Source organism: Epinephelus lanceolatus, chromosome 19, assembly GCF_041903045.1.
Source record: "Epinephelus lanceolatus isolate andai-2023 chromosome 19, ASM4190304v1, whole genome shotgun sequence".
Lineage (NCBI taxonomy): Eukaryota > Metazoa > Chordata > Actinopteri > Perciformes > Serranidae > Epinephelus > Epinephelus lanceolatus.
Window position 1 is genome coordinate 8,611,745 of NC_135752.1, and position 20,173 is coordinate 8,631,917.

Consider the following 20,173-nt stretch of genomic DNA (forward strand, 5'->3'; position numbering starts at 1 on the left):
CTGTTTTTATGTATTAAACAACTTCCCAACCTTTTGGAACTGAGGTTGTAGCTGGCCTTTTCAGTGTCCAAATGGAAATGTATCAAGATATCTAACATTCTCCCTCTCACAGAGTCCTGCCTTTAACAAATATCACTAACACTGAAACAAGCTTTAGTGAGTTTTGAGTCTGCCGTTACACTTGATGTTTCTTTGAACAAATCCACAAGAACACCAGCTCACATACAGGGTACATTTGTATGAGTGTAACTTCCAGGAACTACCATGATCACACAAAGTCCTATAAGTTGGGTAAAAACAATTTTATTTTGAATGCCACATTTGTCCATGTGTCCAGAGGTGTGTGAAATCCTTGTAAAATAGTTTAAATAAAAGTTTAATATAAATAAAACCTCAAAATACTGCACAGCCTATAAAGAGAACTATTTTTTATACAAAACTGATAAGTGTGAAAATTAAAAAAAAAAAACAAAACTAAAATGCCAGACACTCAAACTAATGACAATTTAAACTAACAAAGCCTTGTTCCATCAAGGCAACCAAGCAAATAGACCTGAGCCATGTCTACAGAGTTTAACAGTCTCTTCATTATAACCTGGAGAAAAAAAATTGGAACAATGACCATTTGGCTTGCAACAGGCTCTGGATAACTGAATTACAGTCCGGTCCCTGGTCAACTTGCATCCTCTGCCATGAACTCACACAGGACAGCGATCATACAAAACACTGTAGAGCTCTCCAGGTCATGTCCGCCAAACCTCAACCAAAAAGGGAATGTATAGCTTTCCTCAATATTAGGTCAGTTGGGAAATTAAATATTTATTTGTGACTGAACAAGTCAAACCAGGCAAACTCCTGCCCATTAAGTTTTTCAACCACTAAAACACTCGGTCAAACTCTGTCTGACTGGTGGTGGCTGGGTTTCTGTTCTGGTTGGGCTGCTGCTGCGGCATGTGGCCTCTCCGTCTGGGTGGTGCTAGGTATTCAAACATGGAGGTGTTGTGGGAGGAGAGCATGTTCTTCAGGTCTGATGGCATGGGGTCAGACCAGAAGAAGTCGTGGTTGAGCGCGTCATCACTGTCTATGCGCTGTGCCGGGTCCAGGACCAGAAGTTTATCGATCAAATCCAGCGCATATGGGTCTTTGACGTAGGCTTTGAGACGATCCTTCACTTTCCTCTTTTGGCCTTTAGGCAGCTCCATTTTCTGGTAAAGCTCATACTTCTTATCAACGCCAGGCCACACCTGATGGAAAGAGAAAGTGGTTCATTATCCAGTTGACAAAGACGACAAGTATGCCACTTAGTGATACAACTTTGGTCTAAACTTGAGGGCTGTAGTCAACCAAAGAAAATCTTGGTCTACCAATCGATTGGTCTGGTAGTGTTGTGTATCCAAAGTTTTTTTTTTTTCCCTGACGCCAGCGTATTTTTTGAAATTCTTTGCAATGGTAGCGCTTCCTATATGAATATGAATGCCAGCACTGTGATGAGGCACTTAAATGTCTATTCTGAGGGCTGTGCGTATGGTGATTTTTTTTCTATTCACAGAGAGTTAAAAAGATGTTCAACTGTGCTTCTCAGTGTCACCCAGCTGTCCAATCACAGTGGAGAAGGGGCAGGACAAATACTAAAAAGACCAACTATCACATCCTACATTTACAAATGCTGAACAACAGGAGAAATTAAAGCCCAGTTCAGACCAAAGATTCGTGACAAGACAATAGGTTCGTTCGAGATGAGCCAGGCCTGCGCAGATTCGATCACTGGCGATCAGCGCACAATGCATGCTGGTTAGTTTTGTGTCCGACTTCATCCTGACTTGCTCTGACGTATTACAAAAGTGGACGGCGATAAAGCCACGAGAGCATGGCGGCTGCAGTTTTTAGTGCCAGGCGCTGCAGTTGCTCTCCACCTACTGCACCGCCTGGCTCTCACCTGATCTAACAGCTGATTGGTTTAGATGTCGACTCAACAATATGACGTTTTAGATAAACTATTCATTTTTGCTGAATTTTAGAGATTAAGATTGTATTTGTCTGATCTGAAGGTTTATTCTGTGAACAGAAAACATGTTGTGTGACTGATGGTGAAGTTTTGTTGTCAGAGACTTAATACATTCATCATAAACTATACAGAGTCTACTGTACTATATTAATATTGGACAGTTTAATTATTTAAGTATTTAGCAACACAGAGACTTGTGGTCAGTGGGATGTGAGGATTCTTAAAATAACATCAGATGTGAAGCCCTGACTGTATCTGACTGAGCCTTAATGAAAAAAGTTGTCTTGTATTTTTTTTCCCTCTGAAAATATGAACCTTATAGTCAAACACAGTTTATTCAGCCTGTGTAGTTGAGGGGACAGGTCAAACTGATATAATGCTGATTTACAGGAGAATTCATATCAAATAGAGGATAAACCATGAACATAAACTACAGATCACCTGTAAAGCATTTTAATAAATTAATCTATCATAATTAAAACAACTTGAGACTGAAAACAAACTGATATATGGGTCTGATCACTTTTTTAATGAATTGACATCATTCCAGACAGGATGTAAGTGTGTCTGTGACTTCCTGTATGGGCTGAAGGCTGCTGGAAACTGTCGGGAAACTGTCCGACTTCACCGCAGCTTTTTGTCACCGCCCCCCGCTGCGGCCGCCTGCTCTCGTGTACTTTTCAGGCGAGGCGCAGTTCATCTCGAACGAGCCTAATGAAACAGGCAACTACTTGCAATGTGCCATTCTGCAACTAAACAACGCAACTAAATGAGATGGTGTATCATCTCTACGCAACAACCCTATGTACTTCTGTTCTAATTTCCAGCTTTTCAGGCTAAGTTTGTTGCCAAATGTAATTTGTAGCTTGATAAAATATGAATGAGGATAGTGATAGGGACATACTGGCTACAACTGCATTTGTAGTCGTGATGAAACGGCGAAAAAGAAAAACAAAACAAGCATCAGATGGACTGTATTCATATTAAATATGCCACAATAATATTTATCAGTCAATGAGAATAACCATATACAGTGAGCAGCAGCACTACTGTCTGACACCGGCACACAGTGAGGACAGAAACAGAGGGCTAGGTGGGGACCGAGTACCTGCTGCAGCAAGCACACATGCCATCTGTGGTCATTTTGACTTGACAAGCCTGGATGTTGAATCAGCTGGCTTGGGGTGAGCTCAGACCAGCTAGTTCACACCACTGAAACTTTTCTCTGCAACGTTCTAAAACAGTTTTGTCTAATCACGAATCATTGGTCTGATCAGGGCTTAACGGTGAACCCACAATAACCGACAGGTTGGTCCACCTTTCCACCTGCTTAAGCCTTCCATTCATCTATAGAATTGAAACTCAACTTACAACCTGTGGGCCAAATGCGTTGTGTCATTTTGCAAAAATGGCCCCAAGGCAAAGCAAGTTGAGTATCCCTGATGTGGAGCAAGGGCCAAAGCATGTCGTCTACTTTGTGCCGACATTTTTACTCCCACTGATATTCCATATCACTGCAACCAGACAAACAGTATCTCAGCTGACAAAAAAAAAATGCTGTCTTTCCAAAGTGCTCTAGTGCTCCCAGCAGAGTTAGAAAAAAAATGGTGCTGGCCCATGTGTCCTAGAAGATTCTAATGTCCCAGACAAACAGGAGAAATTATGGTCAAATATTATCTGTGTTTATTGAATAGATGTGCATGAACCCTGGCTCCCAGCAGGACATCACAGGAGTTCCTGGCAAACACTTTGGTGGACACACAGCCTTGTAAAAGCAACACCAGCAACTGTTTGACCGATGAAAATTTGGTCAGACCAGAGCATATTGACCAACCCACTAGTAGGCTTCAGCTCTACTGAACTGATGTTCCCTTTCAGTCGATTCACTCAGTACAACACATATAGTATGGGATATCACGCCCCCGCATGGCCTGACTGAAGAAACCTCTATTCACGCCTTTAAGGCAGATGATCTGTGGTGACGCATGTGAGGCCCCGCCCGCACATATATACCTGCGTCGCCACAGTCATTCTTCAGTTCTTACGCTCTTCACCTCACTAAGAACACCTCTACCGAGTGGGTTAGCTAGCTGCAGCTAGTTAGCTCTGTTCTATAGGCTACTGCCGACGCGAGATTAGCTTAACAGCCCCTGTTGGTGTTAGCCATCGGCTACCCGCAGAGCGCTAATTTCTTGTGTATTTTCAAGTACTATTCATCGAAGGGTTTCGTGTCTCGGTATGAGCACCAAGCCTAAACAGGCGAAGAAGAAGTCTTCTGTTCGCCCCTGTCCTCAAGGGTGCGGCTTCTCTTTGCACGACAAGGACCAGCACGAAGCGTGTCCCGTCTGTCTGGGAGTCCTCCATGCTAGGAGGGCGTTGATTGAGCCCGGGTCTTGTGCATCTTGTCGCCAGCTCCGGAGCTCAACCCTGGAGAGGCGGGTTACGTTTGTGGAGAAAGTGCTGGGGAAGACAACCGTTTCACGGCAGGACCCCCTCCTCTCCGAGTTGAGGGACCCAGCTTCGTCTGAGTCCGACGGCGAGGAGTTTTTGGCCGAAGTCCCTGCTGGTGACTGGGCGGACCAAATGGAGTATGTTGACGGGTTAGCCGAGTGTGAAACGGACCCCTCCGAGGGCGCTAGCCAGCCGCCGCTTCAGCTAGCCGCTTGCCATGATGACGATGACGTGCTGGACATCGGTTTGGACGTGCACGGCTTGTCGGAGGATGAACAGGAGGCTTTGTCGTCGGGCTAGTATGCCGCCGCTGCTGCGTCAGTTGACCAGGACGACACATCCTTCCTCTCGCTGTACTGCCGTGCAGCCGAGAAGCTGGAGGTGGAGTGGCCCTCTCCACCACTCAGAAACCGTCGCGGTTTGCGGGATTTTTCCTCCCCCCCCCCCCCCAGCCAACGACTGTTAAAAATAGTCTGCCCTTGTTCCCTGATTTTGTCGCGGAGCTAACCTCGACGTGGAACAAGCCGCTGTCTACCCGCGTCACGGTGCCCGGCTATGGACAGTATTTGGACCTGGATGGAGCCGAAAAAGCGGGTCTGGTCAACCCTCCGCCTATGGAGCCGTCCCTGGCAGCCTATCTGGCCCCGGCCCAAAACCACGGTGTTGGCGGCCCCACTACGCTCCCATCCAAGCACTGCAGGTTCTCCGCGTCGCAGCTGGAGAAGATTTACCGGGCACAGGCAGGCACGGCCCGTGCGCTGAGCTCGGTCACAATGCTCCAGACATATCAAGCCATATGCCTGGCGGAGCTTGGGTCACTCATGCCTTCCGACAGTTCACTGGCCCTCTTCTCAACGAGGTTAGAGTCGCTACAGATTACATCCTCTGCGTGTCCCGCTGTGCAGCGCTCTCCCTGGGCAGAGGGATGGCTTCTACAGTGATTGCGCAGAGGCACCTGTGGCTGACTCTTTCCGACGTTCCGGAGAGGGACAGGGCTGTTTATTTGGATGAGCCAGTGTCTGCTGAAGGCCTGTTTGGACAGTCGCTCAACGCTATTCAGACAAAATTTGAGCTGAGAAAGAAGCAGACAGAAGCCCTGCGCAGCATCATCCCCAGACGTGATGCAAAACAGCAGCGGCCTGCCAAGCCGACACCGCCGCCTCCCCCCAAGAGGGCAGCGCCGCCTGCGAGTTTGGGCTCCCAGCCGGTGAAGCAGCAAGCGCCGGGCCAAACCCCACGCCAGTCGGCTTGGAGCAAGGGTCCGCCACCAGGCCTCCAGAAGGGTTCAGCGCCTAGGAGGAAGAAGCTGCACTCATCCTAGCTCCGGGAGTGGGCCGGGAGGGGCTCCAGCAGCAGGGAGACACTGCTGCCCCTCATCTGTTGCCGCCAAAGAGGCCGCGTTCATGTTTAGTTCTGGGCGAGAAGCATTGCACTCCCCTGACACAGTCTCCCAAGCACAACCCCCCCACACACACAAGTGCCCCAGTGTTGGTGCCTTCTGTTCACTGTGTGAATGTTGTAAATGTGCATTTATTGAACTCAATAAAAGGTTCCATTTTGTACCCAAAACAATACCAAACAAATAAACCAGGTCAAACTGGTGGTGCCGTTCCCCTCTGGCACGCCAGGGGGCGACAGCCCATTCCCTACAGTGCTGCAGGTCAGTCGGCTAGCTGTCCATCTCTCTCAATGGCGCGCATGCGCAGTCTCACCGTGGGTAGAGAGGACTGTTGCCATGGGTTACCGGTTACAGTTCAGGGCCCGGCCACCCCGTTTCCACTCTATAACAAACACTGCTAACACTCAGACAGCTACTGAGCGCGATCGGACCGGGAGATTGGTTTACAACTATCGATCTTACAGACGCTTACTTTCACGTAGCGATACACCCGGACCACAGGCAGTTTCTAAGGTTTGCATTCGAGGGCACGGCCTACGAATACCCGGTGCTGCCGTTCGGCTTGTCACTTGCCCCCCGCACCTTCACAAAATGTGTCGAGGCGGCGTTAGCTCCGCTCCGGGAGAAAGGCGTTTGCATATTAGCCTATCTAGACGACTGGGCTTTGATCGCGAGCTCCAGAGAGAGGGCAGCGGCGCACCTGTTGCTGACTCTGTCACATGTCCAAGCGCTGGGCTTCTCTGTGAATTTATGGAAAAGTTCATTGATCCCGAGTCAGCAGTTTTCTTTTCTCGGGCTGGAAATATGTTCGGTTTCAAACCGAGCACGTCTGTCAGAGCACAGGGTGGCAGCATTTCACTGCTGCCTCACTCAGTTTCAGTTGGGATGCAAACTACGTTTTCGGACGATCTTACAGCTGTTAGGCATGATGGCATCTATGATCGCTGTAGTGCCATTCGGGCTGTTAAAGATGCGAGCGTTGCAATGCTGGACTCAATCTCATCGGCTGTGCGCGCCGCGTCACCTCCAGAGGAGGCTGACTATATCTCCTTCTTGTCGGTGCTCCTCCCGTGGAGGGAACCCAGTTTACTACAACAGGGCTCCCCTATAGGGAGGGCGTCTTTTCGCAAGGTGGTGTCCACAGATGCCTCCCTGAGGGAGTGGGGGGCTCTGTGCGAAGGTGCAGCGGTGAGAGGGGTGTGGACGTCGGTACAATGCAGGTTCCACATCAACCACCTGGAGCTGTTAGCAACTTTCTTAGCTCTAAGGCATTTTCGTCCGGTTCTGACAGGCCATCACGTTCTGATCAGGACAGACAATACAATGGTAGTTTCCTACATAAACAGGCAGGGAGGGACCCGCTCACTTCCCCTGTTGAAACTGGCTTGCTCTCTGTTGCTATGGTGCAGTGCTCACTTTCTGTCTCTCAGAGCCACACATGTCCCGGGCCACCTGAACCTGGGGCCGGACCTCCTCTCCAGGGGAGGTCCTCTTGTGAGGGAGTGGAGGTTGCACCCATTTGTGGTGACTCAAATATGGGACCGGTTTGGCAGGGCGGAAGTTGACCTTTTTGCCTCCAGAGCAAATACCCACTGCCCCCTGTTCTTTTCCATGACGGACCACAACGCTCCCCTAGGGATGGACGCGTTAGCGCACACATGGCCCGACACGCTTCTGTATGCGTTTCCCCCAGTGGAGATGATTTTGTCAGTTCTGGAGAGGGTGCGCCGACAGGGTCTCTCTCTGATCCTGGTGGCCCCTCACTGGCCAGCGAAGTCGTGGTATGCCGAGATAATAAGTCTGCTGGCAGCGAGGCCCTGGCAGCTTCCCCTCCGCAGGGACCTCCTCTCCCAGGCGGGAGGGGAGGTGGTTCACCCGCGCCCAGAGCTGTGGCGGTTGCATGCCTACCTGTTGAAAGGTCCAATCTAATAGCTAAGGGTCTGCCCCCAAGTGTGGTGGCAACGATCCAGAGTGCGAGGGCGTCGTCAACTAGGGGTTTGTATGCTTACAAATGGCGGGCGTTCGAGCAGTGGTGTCAAGACCGAAATGTACTCCCATTTCAATGCTCTATTGTGGGTGTTTTGACATTCCTCCAGGAACTGCTGGATAAGGGTCTCTCTTTCTCCACAATTAAGGTTTATTTGGCCGCTATATCTGCATGCCATGTTGGTTTTGATGGAGTGACACCAGGCGCTCATCCTCTTGCCATGCGTTTCCTAAAGGGAGTCCGCAGGCTGAGGCCTGTGATTAAACCCAGCGTTCCCTCATGGGATTTAGCTTTGGTGCTTGAGGCGCTTTGTGTACCCCCATTTGAGCCTACTGAGTCTGCAGATATGAAGTTTCTTTCATATAAGACAGCACTACTTCTCGCTTTGGCTTCTGCAAAGCGGGTGGGTGACCTGCATGCGTTATCTGTACATCCCTCGTGTACTCAGTTCACTTCGGATGGCTCTAAGGTTACATTGCGCCCAAATGCAGCGTATTTGCCTAAGATTATCCCTGCAGCCTATAGCTCTATGTCGCTTGAGCTTTTGAGCTTCTGTTCCCCTCCGTTTGCTTCCGAGGAGCAGAGGAGGTTACATTTCTTGTGCCCCGTGCATGCGCTACGTACTTACATAGACCGCACACAGAGTGTGCGTTTATGTGACCAATTGTTTGTCTGTTTTGCTAATCCGGCTAAGGGTAAAGCTCTGTCTAAGCAGCGGCTTTCTCACTGGATTGTGGAGGCTATCTCCCTAGCATACAACAGCAGGGGTCTTCCATTGCCTCACGGTGTGAGGGCACATTTGACCAGGGGCATGGCAGCATCATGGGCTTTATTTAAAGGGGTATCTGTGAGTGATATCTGTGCTGCAGCCAGTTGGTCATCACCGCACGCTTTTGTCCGGTTTTATCGTTTGGATGTGACAGCCCCTTCGGTGGCTCAATCTGTCCTTTCTGCTGGGTCCACGATGCACTGAAGTGCTGGAGGTGAACTCTGGTTCGGTGGCTGCTCTGCGGGGCGTGTATACATGTCCCATACTATATGTGTTGTACCGAGTGAATCGACTGAAAGGAAACGAAATGTTGTGACTATAACTTCTGTTCCCTGAAGAAGAGGAACGAGGTAAAACACTAGGTTGCCCCGCTGCGCAGCTGGGCTCGGTGAAGAGCGGCTATCGAACTGAAGAATGACTGTGGTGACGCAGGTGTATGTGCGGGCAGGGGGCCTCACATGCGTCAACACAGATCATCTGCCTTAAAGGCGTGAATAGAGGTTTCTTCAGTCAGGCCATGCGGGGGCGTGATATCCCATACTATGTGTGTTGTACCTCGTTCCTCTCCTTCAGGGAACAGAAGTTATAGTCATAACATTTCGTTCTCATTGTGATGTCACCTTACCTCAGCAGTGATGGAACCACAGAGCTGGCTGATGAGAGTGAGCTGATGCTGTTCAGTGTTGCCTTGCATTATAGGACTTCTGGTCCACATCTCTGCCATGATGCAGCCTGCTCCCCACAGGTCAATGGGTGGACCGTAGTCTCGCTCACCTATGAAAAACAAATAAAATAAATAATGCAATTCTTTTGTCTTCTTTGATTCAATCAATTACGAAACACTCTGTAAACTCAGCATCAGTGAGTGCTGTACATTACTGAATGCCTTTCTGACATTTGATGACAATGACGGAGATAACAGTATAACTGCCAACAATAGGTTTACGGTTCATTTGTGATTAATTTAGGAACTGACATAGTAATATGAATAGCAGCAGCTGTGTGCAATGGCTATACTTAGGGCAGCTCTGGGGCTGTAGCAGGACCCTGCCAACACTCAGTGAATTACACTGCATCCATTTATAAATGACAATAAGACAAACGAGTGCATATGCATATATTTCTGCATTTGTGCATTGTCTTGAGTTTTATGGTTGTCTCTCACCTAGCAGCAGCTCTGGAGGTCTGTACCACAGTGTGACCACACGGTTGGTGTAGCGGTTCCCCTGGCTGTTCTTAGCCAGACTGAAGGCTCGAGCCAAACCAAAGTCAGCCAGCTTCAGGACACCGTCTCTGGTGATGAGCACATTGGCTGCCTTCATATCTCTGTGAAGGATCTGATCCAAGAGAAGGCATTATTATGATAGAGAACACAAAGCTCTAGGAACATTTACATGCATATTCACTTTTTTTTTTTTTTTTTTTTTTTTTTTTTTAAAATAGGACAATTGTTGTTGTTACATTTTTTTTTCTGAATTTGATACGGGTCTTGTGAACAACATAATCCAATTGGATTTCCTGAATTAAACCTTATTCCAAATGTAGCATTTTTCTACTAATACATGTAGGATATTCCGGTATGATTTGGGTTTTAATGGCATTATTTGGGCAAGTATAACACACGTCCTCTTGTCTGTTTACGGTCGGCTATGTGCGTTGTCATAGATACATTGTACACAAACCAAGTCACCAACAATTTGCAGAGGCTGCAGATGCATGGCCAAAAGAAAAGCCAACATTTGCAGTCGGAAGGAGAAACAGACCTACTTTTAAACATTGTGAAAGACTTGGATATCTACAGGTTTTTGGAAACACGTAAATACCACAACACCGACCTTTTCAAAAAGGTGACTACACAAATAAAAGAGGAAGGCTGTGTTCACAAGGTTGAACAAGTGTGCAACCAGTAAAAAATATCCTGTTTTGATGCAAAGAAGCAAAATGATAAGCAGCTCCAGCCATTCCACTTCTCTATATTTTGATGTGCTAAACAACACGTTCGGGCACGTTAAGTGGAGTATGCACGACTGCATGTAAATGGGAGTATATATTTTAATATTTTAGTTGCGAGTGAAATTCTTCAGCTCTCTGTAATAGAATTTACATATACTTCTGCTTTACCTGTCAATGGAACCAGTGGATGGTTATCCTTAATGCTGCCTCACCTTGTTTCTGTGGATGTAGTACAATCCATTAAGCAGCATCTGCATGACCTTCTTGATCTCTGCCAGGGTGAACTTTACGTTGGAGTTGCTAAGCAGCCCGGCCAGGTCATGCTCACAGAAGTCAAACACCAGATAGATGCTGCCTTTGTACCTGTTGAACTGAGTAGCTGAAAGAACAATAACAGGGGTAGACAGAAGAGGAAAGAATGAAAACTTGTACCAACAAATTAATTTTATGCAACACATGCTTCCGAGAGTTAAAGATGCTGTGGCCCTGCGCCTACTTGAGGCATCAAAAAGCTTTCATTTGGGTGCTTCGGTACTGAGAAAACAGGTGAGGGGAACCACAAAGGAGTAACCTGCACACCAAAGAAATGGGCTGGAAAAAAGCCACATTAAGAGTCCACAGGCTGAGATCAATATAAAGAAGTCCAAAACTTTAATACGCAAGTGCAAATGCTATTGATTACACACAACAGAGGTAAAGAAAGGCACACCCTACCAGGTGTGGCCAATCTAGCAGCTGAAGCTGATATTGCTTAACGAGATGTGACATATTTGTGAATACAACTACTATATTCAGAAGCAATGTCACAAAAGTGATGATTATACAATTCTTGGTAATAAAAAGACCCTACAACAGAGATATTCAAATGTAAATTATATGGAAAGAAGATATGTACAACAACAATAATACTATCACTAAACCATGCGTGTGAATAAAAAACATCTACATAGGTACAGGAGATCCATGCTGGCACATGCAGATTGGGATGGAAAAGGGCCACCTACAGAAAACAAGACCAATTAAGTGTTTCATTAAGGTCTAGAGGCTTTTCAGTTTTAAGGAGAAAAATCCATCTGCTTTCAGACTGAAGGAGTTTTGTTTCAAGGTCTGCGTGTCTACAGCTGGGATTCACTCCATCAATACCGCAGAATCTAAGTTCAGTAGCTGGATGTTTGGCTTCCTGGAAATGTCTAGCTACAGGGGATTTAGGATCACCTGTGGATGGAGCTTCTGTGTTCACTGATTCTGATTCTGAGTTGGCAGTTGGTTTTACATATACATACATATACACACACACACATATATATATATATATATATATATATATATATATATATGTGTGTGTGTGTGTGTGTGTGTGTGTGTATATGTGTGTGTGTGTGTGTGTGTGTATATATATATATATATATATATATATATATATATATATATATATATATATATATATATATATATATATACATATATATACATATATATATTTATATTTAGTAGGCCACACGGACATGAAAGCAGATAAATAACATTAATAGAGCGACAAGTAAGAATTTCTGAATTTTGTATTGTTTTTTTAGTGGTGTGGCTAACGAAAGAATTAGCCTTCTTGTGGTTTTGACAAGAAGTGCAGTGACGACAAGGAAAGAAGCTAGTGGGTCCGTCAATGCTTCCTCCTGCAACATATGCTTCCTGCTCTGATCATTGGAGCAGGATATATTTTGCTACTTCTTACACGGTAGAGCAAACAAGTGACCTAAAAGTAAAAACACATAACAATCAATGTCTGCCTTCATCAAGGTTAGATGAAGTCAGAAACTGATGACAAATTAATAGACTGGAAACTTGTGACACCAACCTTTGGTTCTGCAGATCTCAATCAGATTGACCACGTTCTCATGTTTGAGCAGCTGCAAGATCTTGATCTCTCTCAGAGCTGTGATTGGGAACTGAAACAAAGCAGTCCGAGGAAATTCTTTTAATTAATGTGTAGAAACACTGCGGCACCAATATGAATTCAGCATGGTGTCAATTTATGCAGCCCGAGCAGAGCAAAGACATGCAGTACTGTGAGCACAGGATGTATCCAGCAGTTAATTAAGAGTTTAACACAGATGTTTCACTGTCAAGTTTTTTGTTGGTTGAGTTTTACATTTTGAAGTAAGGATATGTAAAAGAGGCTGAAACTACATTAGTGAAAGAGGCCTGGCCAATGAGCAGTAATTGCAATTTGGATAAACCTCAGACTTCAAACACATAACTGAGATAAGAAACAGTTTTTAAAAGGATTATTCCAATTTATTACAACTTCAGTCTCATTTTCCATCTGACTTAATTTTCTGACATTCCAGAAATCAGCACTACATAATACCATAGTTATATCAATAGCAATACAAAAATAAGACTTTACTTGTATCAAGCCAGAATTATCCTTTAATATGACTTTCCAGTCAAATGGATAAAAACACTTTGAGTCCACATCAACAGTTGCCATCAGTGAAATACAGGTATCCAAACCATAAGTGACTCTGAATGGTCTCTTACCCCTTCTTTCTCATTTTCCATCAGAACTTTCTTCAGCGCGACCTTCTTCCCAGTCTGTCTGTGCTTTGCTTTAAACACCTCCCTGAGAAGTCATTACATCATAAGAGACAACTGACATAAATACTTTATTTTTAACTCTCACAGGAAAAGAACAAAATAACGCTACATTACAACGATACACTGGTAGATTCCTAGTTCTTGTTGTAGCATAAATGAGACTTAAAAGAAGAGGGACTCACTCAGACACTGAGTTGCACATTTAAGGGTCTTTTGATCTCAAAAAAGCCCCAGAATTGATGCGTCATGACGTTTTTTTTTATTGTCATATTCTCACCTCCTTCTCCTTTTCTCTTTGTGGGTAGTTAGTGCATATTAACTAACTTACGGACTACAACGTCCCTCTACTAGCATCCAGTTCTTTGACTATGTAAGCTACGTTTTTAAAGAGTCTCCTGAACATATAAGAGATATCTGGTCCTTAACACAGCTGCCCACACGAAGAAAAGCACATTGTTTATGTCCAGCTACTTGTTCTCTTGTAACGTTAGCCTCTAGAGCTAACGTTTATGCTTATGACTTAAGTTAGCTGTTAGCACAGCTTACGTTAACCAAACAAACACTCAAAACGTATTCACAGATAAACTCACATGATATAATATTTGTGTATTACTCACCCGAAAGTTCCTTGTCCTATTTTTGCCATCTTTTCATATTTGGAGAACTCGTCACAGAAAGGAAATTCAACTCCATCGTAGTATTTCGACATTATGGCGGCCTCTCGGTCGGGCCTGAAGAGACATTTCGTATCATATTAGGACTCCTAAGTTCGAACAAGAGCTTCATCAAACGTCTCTAGTAGTAGTAATCAAATTCATGAAAACACAAATGTTTTGTAGGTACAAGTGTAAACAGTTATTTTCTTACTTTTCAGCTCCGCCGGCATTGCTTGTCTTCTCTCGCTGCATTCTCGCCAGTTCTCAGGATGTCTGTTACGCCTGCTGCGTTCAAGTTCTTCTTCTTCGTCTTCTCTCAATTTATTGGCGGATCACAAACAACTTCCAGGTGCATACCGCCACCTACTGTACAAGAGTGTGCAACATCATGTCATTTAGCCTGTTTCTTAAATCCTACTCATCAGCCTAGTGTCCTTTAAGAAATGAAGTGCCTTCCTTGTGGTTTTAACCCCCTCTCCCTCTGTTCCCAGAATCCCACTCACAAGTCCTGCCTCTCTGGCTTTATCCTGCAGCCTTTCTCATTCTATTTCATACATGTGACAGTACAGTAGAATATTTTCAGCGTTTTCTTTTACTCCACAGTTCTCACACTTATCACTATTCCTTTTCCCCATAACATACAGCGTGCCATTTAGTCCTGTGTGATCTAATCTGAGTCTTGTTATGACTCTTTCCTCCCTTCTGTTCCTTTCTTTATAATTCTTTATTATGATAGACTTTTGTATTTTGTGGTATCCCTGTCCTTTCTGGTCTTCCTTCCACCTTTTCTGCCATATTTCCATTCCCTTCATCCTTATCACCGCTTTCCCTTCTCCTTTCGTTAGTGGAACTGGTACTGTTATTTCCTTTCCCAGAGCTGTTTTTGCTAATTTATCAGCACACTCATTCCCTGCAGAACTGTACTTCTGTACCGCCCCTGTGTATTCTGAACAAACTGTGATAAATGTCAATGAGTAAGTCTTCTCCTCCGGATGATGTTGATTGAATACTTTCCACTACGGCGCATACCACCACCCTATCTGGTCTGACCTCTTCCACCATCTGTAACCCAATGCGTTTAAGTTCTATTCGGGCTCCTAGGCTTCAGCAGTGTAAGGAATAGTTTAATCAGTAAAGCAAACAATGGTCATAGAATGACATAGAAACACATACCTCTTATTGAAGTTATTTATATATAGTGCAATTTAATAACACATAAATGAATAAAATATTATTTGTAGTCTAACTGTTTTTGTGAAACTGATCATCAGAACAGTACTTGAAGGCAGCAACATCGGTCAATATTAGTGGAATGAACTGGCAGCGACATCTGGCGACCGGGAGGAGTAATACCGCCTGCCAAAATGTGCACATTAAAATGTAGAGGCACTACTTATTTTGATGTGCAGTGCGTCAAAGTGGTCAAAGGTTTTGTAAAAAAAAAAAAAAAAAAGTTAAAGGGTGAGCAAATGATACAGTTTTTTAATTTATCATCAATGTCACTGTGAGTATATCTGTGGCTATAACTATAGCGAGCAAACCAGGTGAAACTTCCCTTTTATTTCATAATGAACCATTTTCTTATTTTCTTTGCTGAATAAAATGAAATGCTAACATTGGCTGTGTAAATTATTAGGAGCATCTTTAGATTTATAAAATGTTTTATATGATATTCAATATTCAGGGAATATAATAATATAATCTATTATATTATGCCCAGTCTACATGGACTTATCAGACACCAAAATACAAATTAAATGCACCATAATATCAAGGACCTAATAAAATAAAAAGACAAAATTACATTTTATGTAAGCATTATTTATATATGATATATTATATTTATGAATTCATTAATTATGAAAAAGATGGAACCTTTTATAACTGGCTTGTGAAAATGGGGGCGTGTCGTGACGCATTGCGTATGTGTACGTAACCTCCCATATTTGGCTATAGCTTCCTGTGACAGCTCGACGCCCCATGATGGTGTGCATGTCCAGCGTGTGGCAGCGGGGCTTCGTGTTTGCCGCGCGGCTCCGAAAGCACAGGGCGTATGGTTTGGCGGGTTTTTCATCCAGGTACTACAGCACCACCAAGACTGCACCTCATATACCAGGCATGGAGTACCAGGTACGTTGTGTTCCAGTCTCTTCTCCCTATCTTTCCCCGGCTGCTAGCGAGCTAGCTAGTACTAGTTTGATAAGTTTGTCACACTGCTCTGAGTGACTGATACAGTTTTGACATGGATAGAACATGGCTGACAGGCCATTATGAGGATACATAAACTTTAGCCGACACGGTGCGGCTACAAGCTGTCAGAGAAGCTGTTGGTTGCTGAGTGACTGTGCTATGAAAAGTTACGGCGTGGACAGAGCTCGCAGCACACTGTCAGTTGTACTTCTGCTAATGCCACACTGCTGACTCAACGTCAAAGTTCAACCAGTGAACAAACACGTGCTCTAAAGCTTTGATACCATATGGGAGTTGGACTTGGACCAGTTTCACATTAAGTGTACACTGAATTGTTTACCTTTTTTTATGTGGCTTGTTTTGTTTCCACACAGCATAAGTAAAACTACTACATCTTAAGAGCTGTATAAAAATGGAACTGTTAAGACAGTCAGTAAAAATACACTGACCTTTCTTCACTTGTTGCAGCTTACATTAATGCAAATGGAGATGACACAGTCACTGTCAATGACATATGTGCCACAGTACCGTCACCTCGTGTAGATAAAGCAACCAGTTACATTAATCATTAATCATGTTATATTAATCATATTTATTTCAGCACCCTCTGCACTCTGCACCATTGCACTATTGTCCTCCTGTTTACAAATCATTATCACTGATTTATATTCAATAAGGATATCATTTATTTATAACTGTACATAGCGGTTAAATGTTTGATAACCTTGTTCAGCTTTGTTGTCCTTGTTTTAGCTGTATGTCTAAGTACACTGAGAGCAACGAAAAGCTAGAGTCAAATTCCTTGAATATGATGCACCTTGGCCAATAAAACTGATTCCAAAATGACTTGGCCAATGTTGATGGGTTATGCCTTCCTGCTAGTTAAGTTTGCAACTAAAAATGATCTTTATTATTGATTAATCTGAGAGTTAGATGACAAGATACCACTATCATTTCTACCCTGTGCGGTGAATATTAAACTTCCATGAGCAGCTGCTTAGCTTAGTAAGTATAAAGACTGGACACAAGGGGAAACAAAATCCACCTACCAGCAGCACCTTTTCAAAGCTCATTAATTATCATGTAACATAGTAGATCTTGTTTAATCAGTGCAATAACCAAAGTCTCACAGTTCACTGTTATGCAACTTTCCAAACAATTTATTGACCGTGACCAGTTGGCAGCCAAGCAGCACTTGTGTCAATCTTCTCATCTGATTCTTAATAAGAAACAAGGAATTGAGGGACCCACTAAAAGCAGGAAATGTTGGGAGTTTCTTAATGCTGCTCCTGCAGTTTCACCAGAGGTCTAAAATTAAAGCATTAATTGTATTTTAAGAAAATAGATTACATGAACATCTTGAGCAGGAGAGTCTGTGCTGCAGTGAGGTCGAGTCAGGGGAGTGTCTGTAATGAAGGTGGCTGAGAGCATACCTGCCATAAAAGGTGATGCGGCGTTGTTAAGCCCTGTATACTCCACAGGAACAGAGAAATTTGTTCTTTTTCTCGAGGTGGCAAGAACAAGAACAAAGTTCGTTCTGGCTAGTACATTTCATACTTCACAAGAAACTCAAGTGCAGAACTCCTGGAAAGTCCTCATAGGCCCCTCCCACTGCCGCACTTTCCGCATTAACCATGTCCTCTTCAAATTTCTGACCAATCACACAATAGTTCTTGGACACCACAAAGTTTTGCCCAGTTGATGTGTCTAGAACAAGCTGCAAGAACTCCCAGACTCAGGCTGCTAGCCCTGGGAGAGAGAACAAATTTCTCTGTTCTTGCAGAGTGTGTAAAGGCCTTTAGACTTTACTGCAGATAATCTTGCCATGGGTATTTAGCTCAGGAGGCTTGACAGAAATGGTAAGCACTGAGACCAATTTTGCAGGAGGCCCAGCTAGAAATACTCAGTCTACATGTAAATGTGTTGTATTTGAATGAAAATGTCCTTTAGTAAATTCATCATGACTTCTGTCATAGAGAGATAGATAGAGAGATAACTTTATTGTCCACCTCAGTGGAAATTTTTGTCTTTGGCTTCTCCTAAAAATCAAAGGTACATACAAAGGTACATTCTGTGTTTATTGCCTGTATGGCATAGGGAATAATGTTCCGACTGGTTCTTGGGACCCTAAATAGACACCCAGACGGAAGCAGCTCAAACTCTGAGTGTAATCATTGTGTAATCATATATTGCTGAGTTGTTCCTGTGAAATTGGCAATCACTCTCCCTGCAATGTTGACTATCTTGGAGAGCTTGTTTTTGCTCTTTGCACTCAGGTTGCTATAATGTTGTGCTGTAATGTTAAATGATAAAATGATTTCAATCAGGCTTCCGTGTGCTATTTCAAGTATGTGTTGGCTACACAGGCAAACAACAGTGATGACAGCACACAGCCCTGTGGTGTCCCCCACTATTTAAAACAAGCTCATCTGAGTGGACCCCATTCATAGCAGCTGTTCTGTTTTGTTGTCTGTGGAGCTTTCTCAGATTGTGTCTCTTGATGACTCCACTTCTTGTCAACTTGCTTGACAGACAAGGCTGGTGTTAGTCTGTATTTTTGTTTTTGTAAACTAACCAATGTGTTAGTCCATCTAATACTTTCTGACTTCCCTGCCTTGTCTGGTTTTCAGTCCAATGCTCCTTGGTTAGTGCAGAATATGTAAAAATATGCAAATCTTTAAAAATGGCTTAGTAATTTTCTAAAACAGCTGGACACTGTAGTTTTTAGCTAATGTTGCTGAAATAGTGCATTTGTTTGGGACTGTTTTCTAAGGCGGATTGGTCCAAATTTGTTCTAGTGAGTATTTGTGGCAGAAGGACGGTGAATGTGGTATTGACTCAGAGAAAACTATTGTGTGTGTGTGCGCATGTGCGTGTGTTCGTGGTAGGGCTGGGTGGGTATTTACAGGCTGGCGATACACAATATATGTCTCCATATTTTCTATGAGATGGTCTACATGTTTTACAAGTCAAAGCCACATCTGAGATGTCACAGGCAGTTATATAAAAACAAACTGATCAAAATAAAATGCATTTTATTTCCCTGTTTGAAAATACACAGCCGCACAGTATGTATATGAAATAGGGGTGAGTTCGTGTAGCTACAAAAATCTCTAAACGTTTAGAGTGGGTCCTTTTTTTCACCGCTGGGTGGTGCTATTGCATTATACCAGTAAAGCCCCAGTTATCCAAATACCAACCGAACGGGCCATTTAACCAACGGTTACAGGCCGCCATTCCGACGGACGGTCCGCCATCCTGAATTCTGGTCCCTGAGTCCTGACAGTAAGCTATGGCGAGCCTGTAGAAGCCATTTCCCATGCATGTCAGCGATTTTCACCGGGGACGTATGCGAGTATTTCAGGCTGACTTTACCTGTTTTCAGCGAACTCCTCTGGTAATTTTATTAAAAGGCATGGCATATAGGTCCACAGTAACTTATCATTATTATTATTATTATTATTAGTATTATCATTATTATTATTATTATTATTGGGTCTTATAAGAGTAGGCTACAATGAGTATCGGGCCATCAAATCACAGCATCCGCGGTGAGAGGACACGGAATTGTGTGCGTTTTTACGCACGCGGGTAGGCGATCACGGATATTTGATGTGGGAAAGATGTAGCCAGATGTATTACCTGTTTTAGATACATGGCTCGTCTGTCCGTCCGTCCGTAGCACGAGTCATGTGCGCCACTTCACCACCGACCCGTGCGTAAAAGCGCAAACAATTCCGTGTACTCTCACCGAGAATGCTGTGATTTGATGGCCCGGTACTCATTGTAGCCCACTGTCGAATGACCCCCTTAACGGCTGCGCTGTTTTAATAGAACTGAGCACGTAGGCTACTGACCTGTTGCCAAACACCATCTCTTGTCATATTCACAGTCTATCACAGTTAGTCAACAATTAGTATCACCCTCCTCCCCCCAAAAAAAAGCAAAACGTTTTTCGTGTACTAATTTTTCATAACCGTTTATGATCTCAAACACATGTAAACGTGTACACAGACTCACACCTAATATGAAAAATGAAATAAAATAAATATCAGGGCTGTGTGTTAACTTTTTTGACATAGCACTGGAGCTCCAGAGGTTAAAAGGTGTACAGCACAGGCCACAAAAGTATTACATGAGTATAAAAGTATCAAGCAGGCCTAAATCC

General features: G+C 44.1%; 2 protein-coding genes across 2 annotated transcripts in view; one reads left to right on the top strand and one right to left on the bottom strand.

The window, feature by feature from the left end:
* Positions 1-287: 287 nt before the first annotated feature.
* cdk9 (cyclin-dependent kinase 9 (CDC2-related kinase)) lies at positions 288-14,182 on the bottom strand. The gene is made up of 8 exons (XM_033647483.2): positions 14,027-14,182; positions 13,777-13,890; positions 13,103-13,184; positions 12,417-12,507; positions 10,777-10,943; positions 9,777-9,948; positions 9,237-9,385; positions 288-1,244 (listed from the first exon to the last, which is right to left on the bottom strand). Exons 1-8 carry the CDS (start codon positions 14,065-14,067, stop codon positions 879-881), a joined length of 1,182 nt encoding a protein of 393 aa, XP_033503374.1. The 5' UTR covers positions 14,068-14,182; the 3' UTR covers positions 288-878.
* A 1,584-nt stretch (positions 14,183-15,766) lies between these two features.
* The window catches only part of fpgs (folylpolyglutamate synthase), a 33,040-nt gene continuing 28,633 nt past the window's right edge, over positions 15,767-20,173 (top strand). Inside the window, exon 1 of the mRNA XM_033647477.2 lies at positions 15,767-15,945. Coding sequence (XP_033503368.1) covers positions 15,796-15,945 — 150 coding nt within the window. The 5' untranslated portion in view covers positions 15,767-15,795. The remainder of the gene's footprint in view (positions 15,946-20,173) is intronic.